The sequence below is a fragment of the Chlorocebus sabaeus genome, chromosome 24, assembly GCF_047675955.1.
Source record: "Chlorocebus sabaeus isolate Y175 chromosome 24, mChlSab1.0.hap1, whole genome shotgun sequence".
NCBI classification, from domain to species: Eukaryota; Metazoa; Chordata; class Mammalia; order Primates; family Cercopithecidae; genus Chlorocebus; species Chlorocebus sabaeus.
The window spans coordinates 37,047,824-37,062,765 of record NC_132927.1 but is presented as its reverse complement, the minus strand read 5'-3'; the positions used below and the strand labels follow the sequence as shown (position 1 = coordinate 37,062,765).

Below are 14,942 nucleotides of genomic sequence, written 5' to 3'. Positions count from 1 at the left end.
TGGCTTCCCTTATCTCCACGCATTGTTCTTATCTCCTGCTGGTCTCAGCTACTGACAATAGATTATCTTTGTTTAGAGAGGCTAATTGTCTTCAAAATCTTTTTAATAATTGCTTTGGAACCAGGTGTGCAAATGAGGCTTAAGATAATTACAACTTCATTTGTTTGTGCAGTTTTACTAAGCATTCTCCACACATAAACAAAACAGCAGATGATGGGACTTAAATTGCAGTACATCTCTCATTCCTTGGCAGCAAAATAGGCCAGCATTGCAACACACACACACACACACACACACACACACACACCCCTCTTTATTTAATCTTCTTGGAGCCGCTGTCGTCCTCGCTTTGAGGGCAGTGTCCCTCTCAGAGCAGGGTAAGGATTATGTTACAACCGGACGGTTATTGGAGCCGGGCACAATTTTATTTAATTTACACCACATCCAGCGCCTTCCGTACGAGGTTCCCAAAGCATTTTTGCTAATAGCAAGTAAAGCTTCTCGGCATTCCTCAGTAGCAGAAGTGGCATTGGAAAACGCAATGGGGATTGCGTTAGCACTGATGGGGAAATTGAGTCCAGAAGCTTCAGGAACCTGCTGGTTTCAACCGCAGAACATTAAGATAACAAATCACAAATGAACGCTCGGAGTCTCTAGGTGCTCAGCAAGTATGCCTGAAACACCTCTTTGCCTGGTCTCAAATCATGGAGGTCCTTTGTGAACGAGGGAAACGCTGTCCGACTGGGAGTACTTGTGCCCTTTGGAGGGTGGTGTGCGGCAGCTGGGGGAGGACAGTGGGAGTTGGTGGGGGGAGGGGGAAGGAAATAGGGTTGGCTTCTCGAGCTGAAGCCAACCCGAAGAGAAGCCACTGTTCCAGAGGCTGCATGCGGAGACCCAGGTCTGCTCTTGAATTATTTATCGCGTTCCATAAGCTATTCATCAATCCATTATTTATTCATTCCAACATTAAAGTAATTAAATATGAGCTCACCGGGAAAGGGCAAGTTTGTAAGGGATGAAAGAAAGAGTACGGAGGGAGAGGGGAGGAATTAAGGTTTGGAGTAATTGATTTGTGCGGAGTTTTGCGCGACTCCCCTTAGGTGATACTGGTGACGGGTCCCGCGCTGCAGGGTCCTGACGCGCTCACCCACTCTCTACCTCCCCACACCTCCGCAGCGCAGCTCCCTCAGACCCCAACTGGCTTCCCACCTTTCCTCTTCCTTCTCCTCCCACCACTCCCTCCCTGGGCAGCCCGGGCAACACCCCCAACCCCCAGCTCCTCAGCCTCGCCCTCCCCGCGCTGGGCGGTGCGGCCTCGATGGGCGGCGCGGCCTCTCTGCCCAGCCGGGCGGCGCGCTGGCTGGCCAGCCCCGGATAGGCGCCGCCCGCAGCCAATCACCGTGCCGGGGACGCTGCGAGCTTTAAGGCCGCTGCGGGGAGAACAGAAACCAAGTTCCCCGGCAACTAGCAGCATCCACCGGGCGGGAGGTCGGAGGCAGCAAGGCCCTAAAGGCTACTGAGTGCGCTGGCCGTTCCGTGTTCAGAGCGTACCCTACTCCTCCGCCTTCTCTTGCTTGGCTGCCCACCTCCAAGTTCTGACTCGGGTTTTCGCCTTTGCAAAGCCTAAGGAGGAGGTTAGGAACAGCCGCGCCCCCCTCCCTGCGGCCGCCGCCCCCTGCCTCTCGGCTCTGCTCCCTGCCGCGTGCGCCTGGGCCTTGCGCCCGGGCAGGCCCCAGCCATGTCGATGCTGCCGTCGTTTGGCTTTACGCAGGAGCAAGTGGCATGCGTGTGCGAGGTTCTGCAGCAAGGCGGAAACCTGGAGCGCCTGGGTAGGTTCCTGTGGTCACTGCCTGCCTGCGACCACCTGCACAAGAACGAGAGCGTGCTCAAGGCCAAGGCGGTGGTCGCCTTCCACCGCGGCAACTTCCGTGAGCTCTACAAGATCCTGGAGAGCCACCAGTTCTCGCCTCACAACCACCCCAAACTGCAGCAACTGTGGCTGAAGGCGCATTATGTGGAGGCCGAGAAGCTGCGCGGCCGACCCCTGGGCGCCGTGGGCAAATATCGGGTGCGCCGAAAATTTCCACTGCCGCGCACCATCTGGGACGGCGAGGAGACCAGCTACTGCTTCAAGGAGAAGTCGAGGGGTGTCCTGCGGGAGTGGTACGCGCACAATCCCTACCCCTCGCCGCGCGAGAAGCGGGAGCTGGCCGAAGCTACCGGCCTCACCACCACGCAGGTCAGCAACTGGTTTAAGAACCGGAGGCAAAGAGACCGGGCCGCGGAGGCCAAGGAAAGGTACGCGGCGTGCTTCCCGCGACTCGGGCGACCCCAGGAAGCCTTCCTTTCCCCTTCGCCCCCTCCCGCCCCCGCAGGCACCAGCCACCAAGTCCTCCCGGCCGGCCGAAGCCCGTCCACCGGGCGGCGCGCAGGCCTCCGCGGCGCTGCAGCGAAAGTTCATGAACTCTGAGGTTCCTTGCTAAGAATGGGGCCTCATTTGCTTTGAGCACCCGCGCGTGGGTTTCTCTGGGATGTGAGTGTCGGGAAATATTGGCGCTAGGTTTGGTTTTCATGCCTCCCTGGCTGGCCGCGGCTTGGAGTGGTGGGTGGAGAGTGAGTTTCTAAATCAACGGGCAGTGAAGTGTTGATTGGTGTCGCAAGGAAAGGAGTTCGGTGGGAGCTGAGGTTAGCGAACCTCTCTCCTCTTCGCTCCCCAGAGGGGTGAAGCTGGTCTGAGACATTGGCTCTGCCCCCACTCCTTGCGGGGTCTCCACCGCTCTTTCTCGATAGTCTTTTGGATTAGGGGTCGCCTGCTTCATTTCTCACTAGCTGGACAAAGGGCGGAGTCTTTTAAAAACACACCAAAAAGAGAGCTCTGGAGAGAGTTGGCGCTGCATTTACTCCCCGGCGCCCCAAATTAAGAAAGGGTTGATCCTCGTCGTGCTCGCTCGCGCGTGGCCCGGCACTGCAGCCCGTCGGTCTGGCTGAACGCGCCGCCTGCCCAGACGAGGAAAGGGTCTCCATTCGCAGCCTTCTCTCGCACTGGAACTCATAAGGCAATGTTTTCAAAATTGGTCTTTACCTTCCCCCACCTCAGGGCAACACCTTCGGCCACCTGGCCAGGCTCCTTCTGTTCTCTGTAGAGTTTCCGACAGAGATTCGGAAGAACGGTGGGGAGGTGGCTGTGGCGGGGAGAGCGCTCTGCGAAGCCAAAGAGTTGGGGGGAAATCTGAGCGCAGGGGCCGCTTAGGTTTTCCTTTGTTCGCTTCCAAGACTGGGGGCGGAAGATCTTGCTTCCTTTCTTGCTTAATGGAAAACCAGAGCCAGGATAAATTCTGCTGAAATGGGCTTGCCGGGAGACAGAGACTGTGAGGATAAGGGGAAAGAAAGGAGGAGACAGGCGCGAGGAGTCGGGAGGACCGGCGAGCACTCGGAAGGCGGAAGCAGCAAGGGAAGCGAATCCTGAAGTTAACCGACACCGAGTGCCGGGACTGACGCCCCAGAGCGCCGCGCCCGCTGGCAGCCTGTGCGAAGTTTCCCCTGCCCAGAAAGGATGGGTTAGGGTGGGTGTTGATAGGAAGTTTGAGAGGGGGACACGAGGGGCTGAAGGGTTAGCAAGTAACACAGGATCAGGGATTGTAGGGTTGCAGTTAGCCTTTAGTTGCAAAACGGCCGTCCTATAAACCAGGCCCGAGGGCCGACTCTAGATGAAATCAGAGAGACTGGCTGTGCTCCCTGTGTTTACTCAGGTCACTGGGCCGCTCTGGGCACCACTTCCCATGACCTGTCCTGTGTCTCCAAAACCACCAACTCTGGGCTGGGGCAGGAAAACGGGATGTTTGTCTCCTCATATGGGAACAAGGCAATGGACTTGATTCACCCCAAACATTTGTGCATTGGACTCTGACGTCTATCATTTCTTTATCACCAGTATCTATTGAAAGATTTTCAAAGTTAGTTACATTTAAATATGGTGCTAGTTGATATGTATTTAAATGTAACTGCTTGAACAAAATTTAAAACATGTATTTTGTATGTTTCAAATAAATCCTGCTAATCTGTCGCTTTCTGAAATCTGAAAGAGAAAAGGACCTGGCTCCTAACAGGAGGCTCTGTCTGTAGCTCTCCATTTCTCCAGGCTCCTCTGACTCCTCACCTCCCCCATTACCCTTGGGGATGGGTGGAAGGGTAGAGCTCCTCCATTTGGGTTGGTGACAGATTGCACAATGGCCCTTTCCTCCTTCCAGCTCCCCTCCCTCCATCTCACACTTTTTTTTAACCTACTTTTTTTTTTTTTTTTAACCATATGGTGTTGTCCTCTATTTCTTAGGGAGAACACCGAAAACAATAACTCCTCCTCCAACAAGCAGAACCAACTCTCTCCTCTGGAAGGGGGCAAGCCGCTCATGTCCAGCTCAGAAGAGGAATTCTCACCTCCCCAAAGTCCAGACCAGAACTCGGTCCTTCTGCTGCAGGGCAATATGGGCCACGCCAGGAGCTCAAACTATTCTCTCCCGGGCTTAACAGCCTCGCAGCCCAGTCACGGTCTGCAGGCCCACCAGCATCAGCTCCAAGACTCTCTGCTCGGCCCCCTCACCTCCAGTCTGGTGGACTTGGGTTCCTAAGTGGGGAGGGACTGGGGCCTCGAAGGGATGCCTGGAGCAGCAACCACTGCAGCGACTAGGGACACTTGTAAATAGAAATCAGGAACATTTTTGCAGCTTGTTTCTGGAGTTCTTTGCGCATAAAGGAATGGTGGACTTTCACAAATATCTTTTTAAAAATCAAAACCAACAGCGATCTCAAGCTTAATCTCCCTTTTCTCTCCAACTCTTTCCACTTTTGCATTTTCCTTCCCAATGCAGAGATCAGGGGATAAATAATAATAATAATAGTAATAATAATAATAATAAAACCCAAACAAACAAAAGCACCCAGGCACCCAGTCTCAGTTCTGGGCAACTGATACGCCTGTTTCAGTAGCCTTTCTTTTTTTTTTTTCAATGAACGGGAATTACAAATCAACTGGCTTTTCATTATTTTAATTTATATATGGAGAAATGTGTTGTGAAGAGGAAAAGGAAATGGAGAGAGAAAGAGAAAGGGAGATAAAAATAGTGAAAATAAGAGCTTCCAGGCTCAGAAGAACTGATTACATTCTTAAGGTGAATAGGAAAAACACAATCTATGACTTTCTTTGATGAGGAAAAATTAAGTTTACATTTTTCATATTTAGTGTTAAACAATTTAATGTAGATTAAAAGAACAGTATTAGGAGGAAAAAACAAGTGCCTAAATGTCTTAATGCTCTCTATGTGAGACAGAAATAGACGTGACCATTAGTAATGCAACTATTTTTGTCAAATTTAGTGGGATTTTTTGGTTGTTGTTTGTTTTCTTGGGTTTTTTTTTTTTTTAAATGACAAATTCTAAAATGTACCAATGTGAAAAAACACTTTCCTGAATGCCATTACTCATGCCCTCAAAGCTTTCATATCTGTAGCCTACTCCTGTTAAAGGTTTCTCCTGTTTCTAGTTTCTAGTTTGCAAAGGTATGCCAATGAATCTGGCAACCTGGTATTTGTTACTAAAACAGCATGTGTTTTCAGGTTTCTTTTCTATTGTACCTAAAGTAGTCTAAATTAAAACTTAGTAGAACACCAGGAGTATGATTCTGTTTCTGAAAGGTGAGTGGTGTATTGCTATCATTGGGCCCTATTTAAAAAAAAATACTTTTTTTTTCTTTCTTACTTAATGGTGGCTGTGAATTGCAGGGTACTTTGAAGGCCATCATCTGAACCAAGAGTGGTAACTAGATTAATTATATGACAGAAAGAGTGAATTTAGCCTTGGGGTATTTATTAACTTTTATTATTTAGATATGCAATTTTGTTTACCACTATCTCTTCACAGCATTCATATGTTAACTAAGCTCTTTTGTGTTAACAAGTTTATGACAAGACTGTGAAAGTAAAAATAATTTATCTGCTTGAAGACAAAAGAAGGGAAGGAGAACAAGGATAGAAACATTGTGAATTAATTTGTACAAATAGAAAGCAGACCAGAAGGACAGGAGCTCTTTTGCAGTGCTGCCGGATAGTGTCTAGAAAAATCCCAGTAATCATGTAGGCTCCATATTATTTTTGCCTGGGGCAAAATGATGTATCTTCTGTATTTAGCTTTTAAAATTAGTGAAACAAATGGCATTATTTATTAAAATTCTACTCAGGATAACAGGATTGGCTTGCTTGTGCTTTGTAAAATATTGTTCCCCAGGGAGAGTCTATTTATTTTCTGACATGACAGTTTCATAATTTTGATTTCCCCCCATCTGTAAATGTCACCATTAATAGATTATTCTTTCTTACTCTTTCCTATTCTTTCTGTTCTGGTCTGGAAAACTGAGGTGTGTGGGGGGAAATCAAGGCCTTCTTATTTTTTAAAACTGTCAAATAGCTTTGAGTTCCAGGGAGAAATGGTCACTGTACTTAACTGTAGACACTTTTACTTATAAAGTCGTTTTTCCCCCAGTGATGGACAGATGTGCACACAGCCACTCAGAGACCATCATTTGGTTTGGGAGCTCAGGGTCCCAATCTCCCTTGTTAGTGTTTTGGATCATTAAGTCGGTGTTTATTTAAGTCACTAGGGTGTTTATTCTCCCTGTCTTGGGCCACGGAGAAATGCCACCCTCTGCAGGAGGGGCTCTCACAGGGAATCTCTGCACATTCTTCACATTCACTCCCCAAAACAAACACCCTGCACAAAGATAGCTTTCAATGACCCTGACAGGCTTCAAAGGACGCTGCGGAAATCTCTCTGGAAAATAGGAAGGGCCAATTACTTTAATTTCTTACATGCCCTCTCTTCCTACTCCGGTGACTACCCCCCACTCTCCCAGCTCCGCTTGGGATAATTTTAGGCTCGTGGAAGTTGTGTCTCGCAGGGCGCCGCGGCCCACTTCCTGCTCCCTTAGTTGGCGAATCTTGGAAATGTCTGCAGATTCGGCGAGGAGCAAGAGGGCCGGTCCTGTAAAAGCCCCCGTGATTACTGCTTGTAAACTTGTTAAAAGGACAATTTTCTGTCACAGTCATAAACTCTTTGTAAAACCCCCGGTACTAAATCCAGAGCGCGCATATTCCAGATGTGTTTAATAAGAAATTGTACAATGTGCCTCCTTCCGCCATCCTCGGCTCAGTCTGGGTTAAAGAGGGACGAGCAGGAGGAGGTAAGAAAGCTGGATATTGGTTTGAGTTTTTTTGGCAATCATTTCGGAGAGATAATTAGGGGAAACTAACCATATTTTTTTTCTTCCCTCGAGGAAATCTTCGAGAACCAGCTGTTAAGGGACCTCCAATTTACCTTCTGGGCATCGCAGTTTAACTGAATCTAAAGCCACTTTTCGTTTCTCCTCTACAGATGTCATAAAGGTAGCCAAAAGTAATGAAAAACGGCTTATAAATAGTTTTTAGGACGAAATCATACAGCATTGTGCCAAGTGAAATGAAAAAAAAAAAAACAAACACTCGGGTGATTTTTATTTTTTAACGTTTTAAACCTAAACATGCGATTGTTTGAGTCCCCACTGCCTGCTCGCCTTGACCTCCTGGCTGAAAACGAAGCTTCCTTAATTCTCAGAGGCCAAGGGGTTTGGCCCCCGGTTCCCGAACTTTTGGCTTAGTAGGTAGGGGCTCAAAAGTCCAGCGAGCTACAGGGAAGGAGAAGGGCGCCGCTGGGGCCGGGCACCACCGTTCTGGAACCTGTTCTTTGGGCTAGGACAGCCGGGCCGGAGTGGAGGCTTCCAGGAAGAGGCAGTGGCTTTGGCACTTATGGACGAGCTCCGAGTTTGCTGAGCAGCGACCCTTATTAGTGGCTCTCCCCTGTCCGCTGAGGGCCAACGGGACACCTGGCACAGAACCCGCGCGGAGCAGGCCTTCCCCTGCTCTGTAGCTTTGGCACTTCTGCTGCCGCTGCACCGAATGCGGCGGCGGCTGAGGCTGGAGCGGGCTTCACTTTGTACTGCCTCTCCACCGCCTGCAAGTTTTCGGCAAAGTCTGAAAGCAGGACTCCAGGTTGGGCATCCAATAGAGGCTTGTATCCCACGCTTCTCTAGCAGCAGGAGGACTGAAGATCTTTTCCTGCCATCCGCGCACTCCGGAGGCGGGAGACTGTTCTTGCCATTGGGCCCTCGGGAGGCGCGGGAAGTTCGCGCGCCGCTGTCCTCTACTGTGCGCGGGGCAGAGCCACCTCCCCACCGGTTCAGAGAGAATCGTGCGCATCTCCAGACCCGGATCATAGCGCAGCTCCAGACGCAGGGGGCCTAGTGGCCCGGCCCGCGGAGTCCCTGAGAGCAGAGGCTGCCAGTATGGACTCGAAGACCAGACAAGGGAGGAGGCCTCGGCCTGAGCTTCGTGGTACAACTCAGCTGTCGTCTCCTTGGGTACCCCGAAGCCAACTCCCAGGCCCAAGTCCCAGTCGCCCTCTTCGGAGTCTGAGAGCTAAGCTCCAGGCGAGGCACGTAAGCGGAGCTGGACACTCGATTGCGGGGCTGGTCCCAGGGACCGCAGGTGTGAGCGCTCCCTGGCTCCCTGGCCCCGCGCTTCCTGCTCAGGGCAGATGGCGCAGGCCTTGGAGCCCGGTTCGGAGGCGGCCTAGGCCCTGCTGCTGATTCCCCAGTGCCCTTTTTGCTTCAGACACCTCCTGTCTCCTTCTTCGCTTCCTGGGGTCTTGGCTTTGGTTTTCGGACCCAAACTCTTCACCCCCGCGCTCTGCAGAGGGGTGCCAGGTAGAGAGGGCATCGCTTTCTGTGCTTGTCCCTAGAACTTCTCGCAGCAGAGAGAGGGGCCCTGGCTTCTGGTGTCTCCAGCAGGACTAGAGGTGGAGGAGCTCTTCTTTTTTGGTGGGGCCAGGTCAGGTATTTCCTTCTTCGCAGGCGGCCCTAGGGCGAGCACCGACCTTTTCCCCCACACACAGCCCTGGCCCCAAGGGGAAGGCACCAGTCTAGGTCTGCAGTGCGCTTCGGGTCAGGCTGTCGCGGCTCACCTTCTGCCCTGATTTGTTAAGGCCCGTGGCGTTGACAGGGACAGGTGGGTTAGGGTTAAGGTGAGGGAGGTCGCTGGTAGCCCACGTGCTCTCTCCGTTCCATTTCTCTTTCTTCCTAGCTTTCCCTTGGAGGGAACGCTAAAAACTCTTAGAGACTACCTCCTCCAGCTGCCCGAAGCCAGCGCACTAGTGTGTGTGCCTACCTCGCTCCCATGGACAATTCACACGGAGGGACCCGAAGGCTCAGTCTCATCGCCTGCACGCGTATTCCGCGACCTTAGCTAGGTGGGCACTTCTGAGCCTCTTAAGGGCATAGTGGCCCCTTCCCCATTCTGACCGAATCCAGTAATTCCACCTGGAAGAGTCTCTAAAGGAGTTGAGTTAGATACGAGTTGTGTGAGCCAACCAGGAACAAAAATAGTCAAAATCTTAGGCGAGTTGTTGGCTGTTGGTCTACCCAGAAAAAGAGCTGCCCTGGAAAGGCTGCATTTTCTCTAATATTTTAAACCTAGTACTCACACACACAACTTTGGTCCAGCTGATGAAATTGGAAACCTGTTCTCCCACTGAGGATGACAATCAGGGTTTTAGACGCTGTGGTCCTTTCAGACAGCGAGAAACAACACTGCAGTAGCGTTTAAAAACAAAGAGAAAGAGACTGCTTGAGGCGCGTGGACGCCTGTCTCTTCTCCAATGGAGTTTAAGTTTCTCGCCTTTTAACTTGTTAATGGACAGCTGAGACCCCAGTTCTCAGCAGGTAGAGTCCAACCCATCACCTTAAAGTTTGCTCCCTCCCGCTTTGCTACCTGACAATCTCCCTCCTCCCCTCTCCTTTTGGGAGGGTGCTCACTGTTTTCCTTTGCCGTATGTTAAATATTCTTGAAATAACATTCTTTTTTTGTGTGTGATTAAACAGAAAAATGCAGGAACAAGCAAAAACCTAAAACCCAAAACTCAAACAGTCTTATCTTGGAGAGAGAAAGCAGTTACCTTTAGATTTAACACATACTTAAGCTTACCTGAAGTGGCTACCCAACTGTAAGTAAAATATGATTAGGTGATATTGGGTAACTCTCCCGTCTTTACTGCCATTAGTGGTTGTCATTAAAAAGATAAATAAGTAGAGAGACTCTGGCTCTTTGCTTACTATAATAAGGCATGGAAATTAGTTACTATAATAAGGCATGGAAATGTATACCAACTCCCTTCATCTGGTCCCCTGTCCCTTCCATGCTAACTTAGAAGATCAGTATTTTATGAGACTGACATAAGTAGACCCAAGTAGAAACACTCATGGATTAACACAAGGCAAATTTATTTTAATTTGCTATATAATTTATTTTAGTGATTTAAAATTGATTATAGGTTTTAAAATGCCATGACTTATTTACAGTAGAAACATTCTTTGGTGGGAGGGGGAGGGGAGCAGTGGGTGGCTGTTGGTGGTTTAAGACCTGAGCTGATATGCATGTGGGATATTAAAGGAAAAAAAAAAAACAGTCTAGACTACATATTTTTACTGACATAAGCCGTTAAGTGTCAGGATTCTTAAAGAATATTGAAATGTTAAAGAACATTTCATAGATATCCTTGATAGAAAATCTGCAGATTCCAGCCAGGATGTCTGTAAAATCAACCTTCTAGATGTTCTTTTCTTGTTATTAAGTGTTTTTACAAACTTAACTCTCTCCTTTTTTTTCCCCTCAAGGAAAAACTTTAGCTGCTTTGCAATACTTCAGTTTTAATTTGAGTGGCCAGTTTTCCAAATGATCTAAATACCAGGAAAAGACAATGGGATTGTGAACACCTCCTTACCTCCTCCCTTCCACCCCCCAAAAAGCCAACGAACCAAACCAAACCCACGTAATTGTGACATTTTGTGTTGGCCTTCACACAGCTATTATATTAATCTCTAAGTATCTGTATGCAGTCATATTCCTCTTAACTTTTGCAGCACTTTTGCCTATGATAGTGGTGGGGACTGGTAGTGGTGGCGACTTGGGGGTGTGCTTGTAGAGAAAATGCACATTTATGAGGGTGAGATGGAAGCCTGCAATACTTTGCAAAAGGTAATTTTACCTTTAAATCAGGGAGGTAGCTACAAGGAAGACAGCATTAGCTCTGTATTTATTTAAAATGCCTTGGAGATGAAAGTAGGTAACAAGCTTTTTAAAAAATTAAGCTTAATAGAAGATCAACATGCCTTAGTATCTATGAAGTGAAAAGAACATTTAAACAATTGAAGCTTTGTCTTCAGATATGTGTGGTGAATATTTTCTATGCATTGCTGATGTTATATAAACATAACATGCTTCCTCCTAAAGTCAAGTTCTTGATTTTAATTGAAGAATAATATTGCTCAGGGCTTTACCTCTGAGTACAAATAGCCAATCTAAGAAAATCAGCTCTGGGAATCTGGAACCAATGGCTATTTTAAAAATAAACAGACAAAATCTTCATAAAGAGGGCCAGGAGGATTATTTTACATATAGTATATCTCCTGATTTCTCTCTCTCTCTCTCTCTCTTTCTCTGTCACACACACACGCGCACACACAAACACACACATACACACACAACTTTTATGGAAGAACTGAAAGGCAGAATGACAATACTGGCCCTTTATCATATTTCTACTTAACAACAACAAAAAATCAGTCTGGTTGAAGATTCCCAAGCCATCTTGCCTAACTTTTCCAGTATCAATGTATCTTAGAAGCTAGTCCAGATGCATTTCCTCTTTTTCTTTCTTTCTTTATTTTTATTTTCTAGGGAAGGGAGATGTAAAAAGGGGAAAAGTGGAACTAAATAGAAAATAAAGATACAGTTTGAAATTTGTATTGTAATATTTAATAAGTAGCCATTAAACAATATCTACAAAAACAACACCAGTATGCTGAAGTTTCTGTCTTAGTTCAACTAAGGCAAGAAGTAATTTTTTTAAAAAAACTGTTAGGATTAAGTTAGAATTAAGTTAGAATTGAAATGGATGGGGAGATTTCAAAAGCATTTGGATTTTCTAATATGGAAGCCAACATGGATGCTCAACATGATTGACTTTGGGAAGAGCCTGGGAGAAGCAAAACACTAATTTACAGAAATTTCTTAGAAATTCCTATTGGAGTAGAGATTTTCTGTTTTAGTAGGATCAAGCCCAACTGCATTGACACCCAACCAAGAAGGAGATGTTGAAATCTACCTCAGTTCAGGGACCACACCTGGGGCTCCATCCAGCAGTAGGACCAGGTAACATGAGAATGCCTCATTCTCTACCAGTTTCCCCAATTTCTAAATCCTACCAAGATGAGAATCCTACAAACTAAGAAACTGCAAGGTGGAGCGGGATTAAGATGTTCCTTCCAACTCCCATTTTGTCATTTGGTGAGAAACGTGTGTGTTATTTTCTAAAACCATATTTTTAGTTCCCCTGGGTGACAAGAAAGAGTTAATTTGTTTGCTGATAGGTTTCGCACTGTGGGCAGGTCTGCCAAAAAGGAGAGGAAACAGAGAACAGCCCTGTGATTAATTCTACCTGTTTTTCCCATGAGCGATCACCTGCTCCAGGGGTCATGAATAGCAGGTAGCTCTCCCTCTCCTGGGCTCTGAGAGCTTCGTTTGTTTGGTGACAGCTGAGTGACAAGGCCTGAAACTCGAGCCCATCGCCCGGCCTGATGTAGGGATAAAAACCCTGGATGTTCCCTCAAACATTTCAGGAAATGAAAGTTGTAACGCGATCCCTTCTGCGCCCACATCTCCCCCAGCAAACACAAAAGCTCAAAGGAGCCTTCTCGGATTGAATTCGGCTTGGAGTTGATGGAGGGAAAGCGGAGCCCAGCACAGGCGGGGGGAGGGCTGGGGCCGCGGCTGGAAGGCTTTCTGAGCCGGAGAAGGAGCAGGAGGAGAGCTGGGAGAGAACCGGGCGCGTGAGGCCTGGGCCCCCCTCGGGGCCAGCTTCGCCGCCGCGTCCCAGGCGCCCTGCTCCTCCAGACAGCGTGGGCAGCTGCCGCCGCCCCGGTTAAATCGTGTCTTCAGGGTCAACCCGGAGTGGGAAGGAGAAGCCGCTGTCTCCGGCCCTGCGCCGACCCCTGCAGGCTAGCGCGGCCTCTGCTCTGGGGGCTTGGGCCGCGCGGCCTCGAGGCCATGAGGGCCCAGAGCCTCCCGAGGGCCGCAGCGGAGGCCCAGCCTAGCCTTTGCAGCCCCCGCTTGCCCGCGTGGAGGCTCCAGGACCCCGAACCAGCTCTTAGGCCGAGGCGTCCCTTCCGATCGGGCCCCACGGGCTGGCTCAGGATGACTGCGCACAGCTCCGGCATCCACAGCTGCAGGGGTCCCGAGGGCAACAGCCTAGGGCGCAAGGGCCTCACTCAGCGCCCTCGCGCTCAGCCGCCCCCATCAGTCAGCAGCTTCCATCTGCCAGGGGGCCTCGCCGGCACTGTAGGGTGGGGGTGGAGGAAGCTCCCAGCGGGCGGCTGAAAATGGGATGGGGATGAGGGTCATGGGAGAAGGGGAGCTGAGAAGCTGGTGCTCCGACCCCAGCGCAGCCATCTCTGCGTGGGCCATAGGCGCCTGCCAATCACCACGCCCGATGCAGGCGCAGCCTAGCTGTAGATAGGAGGAAGTATACCCAGGACCCCTCGAGGCGAGTTTTTCCCTTAACCCAAACAGCTGCGATTGGTTTACTTTTTTACAGAATTTTCTTTTTAAATTTCCACTTGTGTTCAGAAATCTTTTTCAGACAACATTATCTACCCCCATCTCTCTCCTCAACCTTCACGGACGATTGTTTTTTCTTTCTTAAACATACAAACACATTGTGGAAAGAATTGATGGGGAAATGTCACAGATGCATCCCTGGCACACACAAATTGCGTTGGTTTGAGTCAAGTTAACTAACGTCTCTGAGCCTCGATTTCCTCATCGGGAAAATAGGAACTACAATATTTACACTGCAAGGGAAGCTTAAAATGAGCCAAAGTCTTGAATGTAAAGTGCTTGGCACAATGGACGTTAAAGGAATAGTAGTTATAACATGCTTGGAGCCTCCTTAGACTGCCACAAAGCCGCCTGGGAAAATTCGCGTGATGCTAGAGTTTCTAGTGAGGGTAGATTATGGCCATTTCCTGCTTTTCTGGATCACAAAAAGAAACGCAATTATTCTATGAAGACCGAGGGCTTGATTAGCCTTTGAGGGTAGACAAAGCTGAAATTTATTGCTTGAAGCTCTCAGTCTAGAATCTAGAAGTTTAACTCCAGTAATTTAATTCCGGAATAATATTTAAATCTGTAGTGCTTGGATTTTGCTATCGCTACTTCTCATGATTTGAACTGCCATGTAAATGTCATTATATGTGGTAGAATTCCATTGATAAAAAATAAAACCCACTTAAATGTGACGGAAAATGACAAATTACTTAGAAGGGAACTAAAGCGTTTAGCTGAGTAGAGAATTTAAGGCCCCACCTAAATGTGTCAACGTAAGTGTAGAATAAGAAACTACTTTTAAGATTTAATGCCTTGCTGATGTTAACACAGTGCTGGATATAACGGCACCTGATAAATATTTTTGAGTAAATGAATGGGCTGCTGAAATGATGGAGAGTCTTTAGATAGAACACAATTCCCAGAGTTGGAATTTTGCAAGACCCTCCTGGGTACATTTCTTCTCTTGTGACACTCTAATGATCACCAGGGATGAATAGCTCATTTTGACATATAACACATCCTTCTCTTATTTCAAGGACTTTCTCATTCAGGTATTATTGCAAGCAAAATGCATAGCTGAAATTTTCTTGGGTAAAAGTGGGATGGGGGAGAGAGGAACAGGGGAGAGCACTTCTGGAATTATGTGGGGACTGTTTCTCCCTAGAATGATGCAGTGGTAGAACCAGAGAACAATTGGTAGGA

The 14,942-nt window shown here is 48.3% G+C and overlaps 1 protein-coding gene across 1 annotated transcript; it reads left to right on the top strand.

Moving 5' to 3' along the window:
• The first annotated feature begins 812 nt into the window (after nt 1-812).
• Nucleotides 813-6,239, top strand: SIX1 (SIX homeobox 1). The gene is made up of 2 exons (XM_007986884.3): nt 813-2,298; nt 4,331-6,239. Exons 1-2 carry the CDS (start codon nt 1,739-1,741, stop codon nt 4,623-4,625), a joined length of 855 nt encoding a protein of 284 aa, XP_007985075.1. The 5' UTR covers nt 813-1,738; the 3' UTR covers nt 4,626-6,239.
• Nucleotides 6,240-14,942: the final 8,703 nt, after the last annotated feature.

Coding starts and splice junctions, on each gene's coding strand:
- SIX1 (XM_007986884.3), top strand. CDS start 1,739: ATGTCGATGCTGCCGTCGTTTGGCTTTACGCAGGAGCAAGTGGCATGC. Junction 2,299..4,330: donor GCCGCGGAGGCCAAGGAAAG/GTACGCGGCGTG, acceptor TCTATTTCTTAG/GGAGAACACCGAAAACAATA.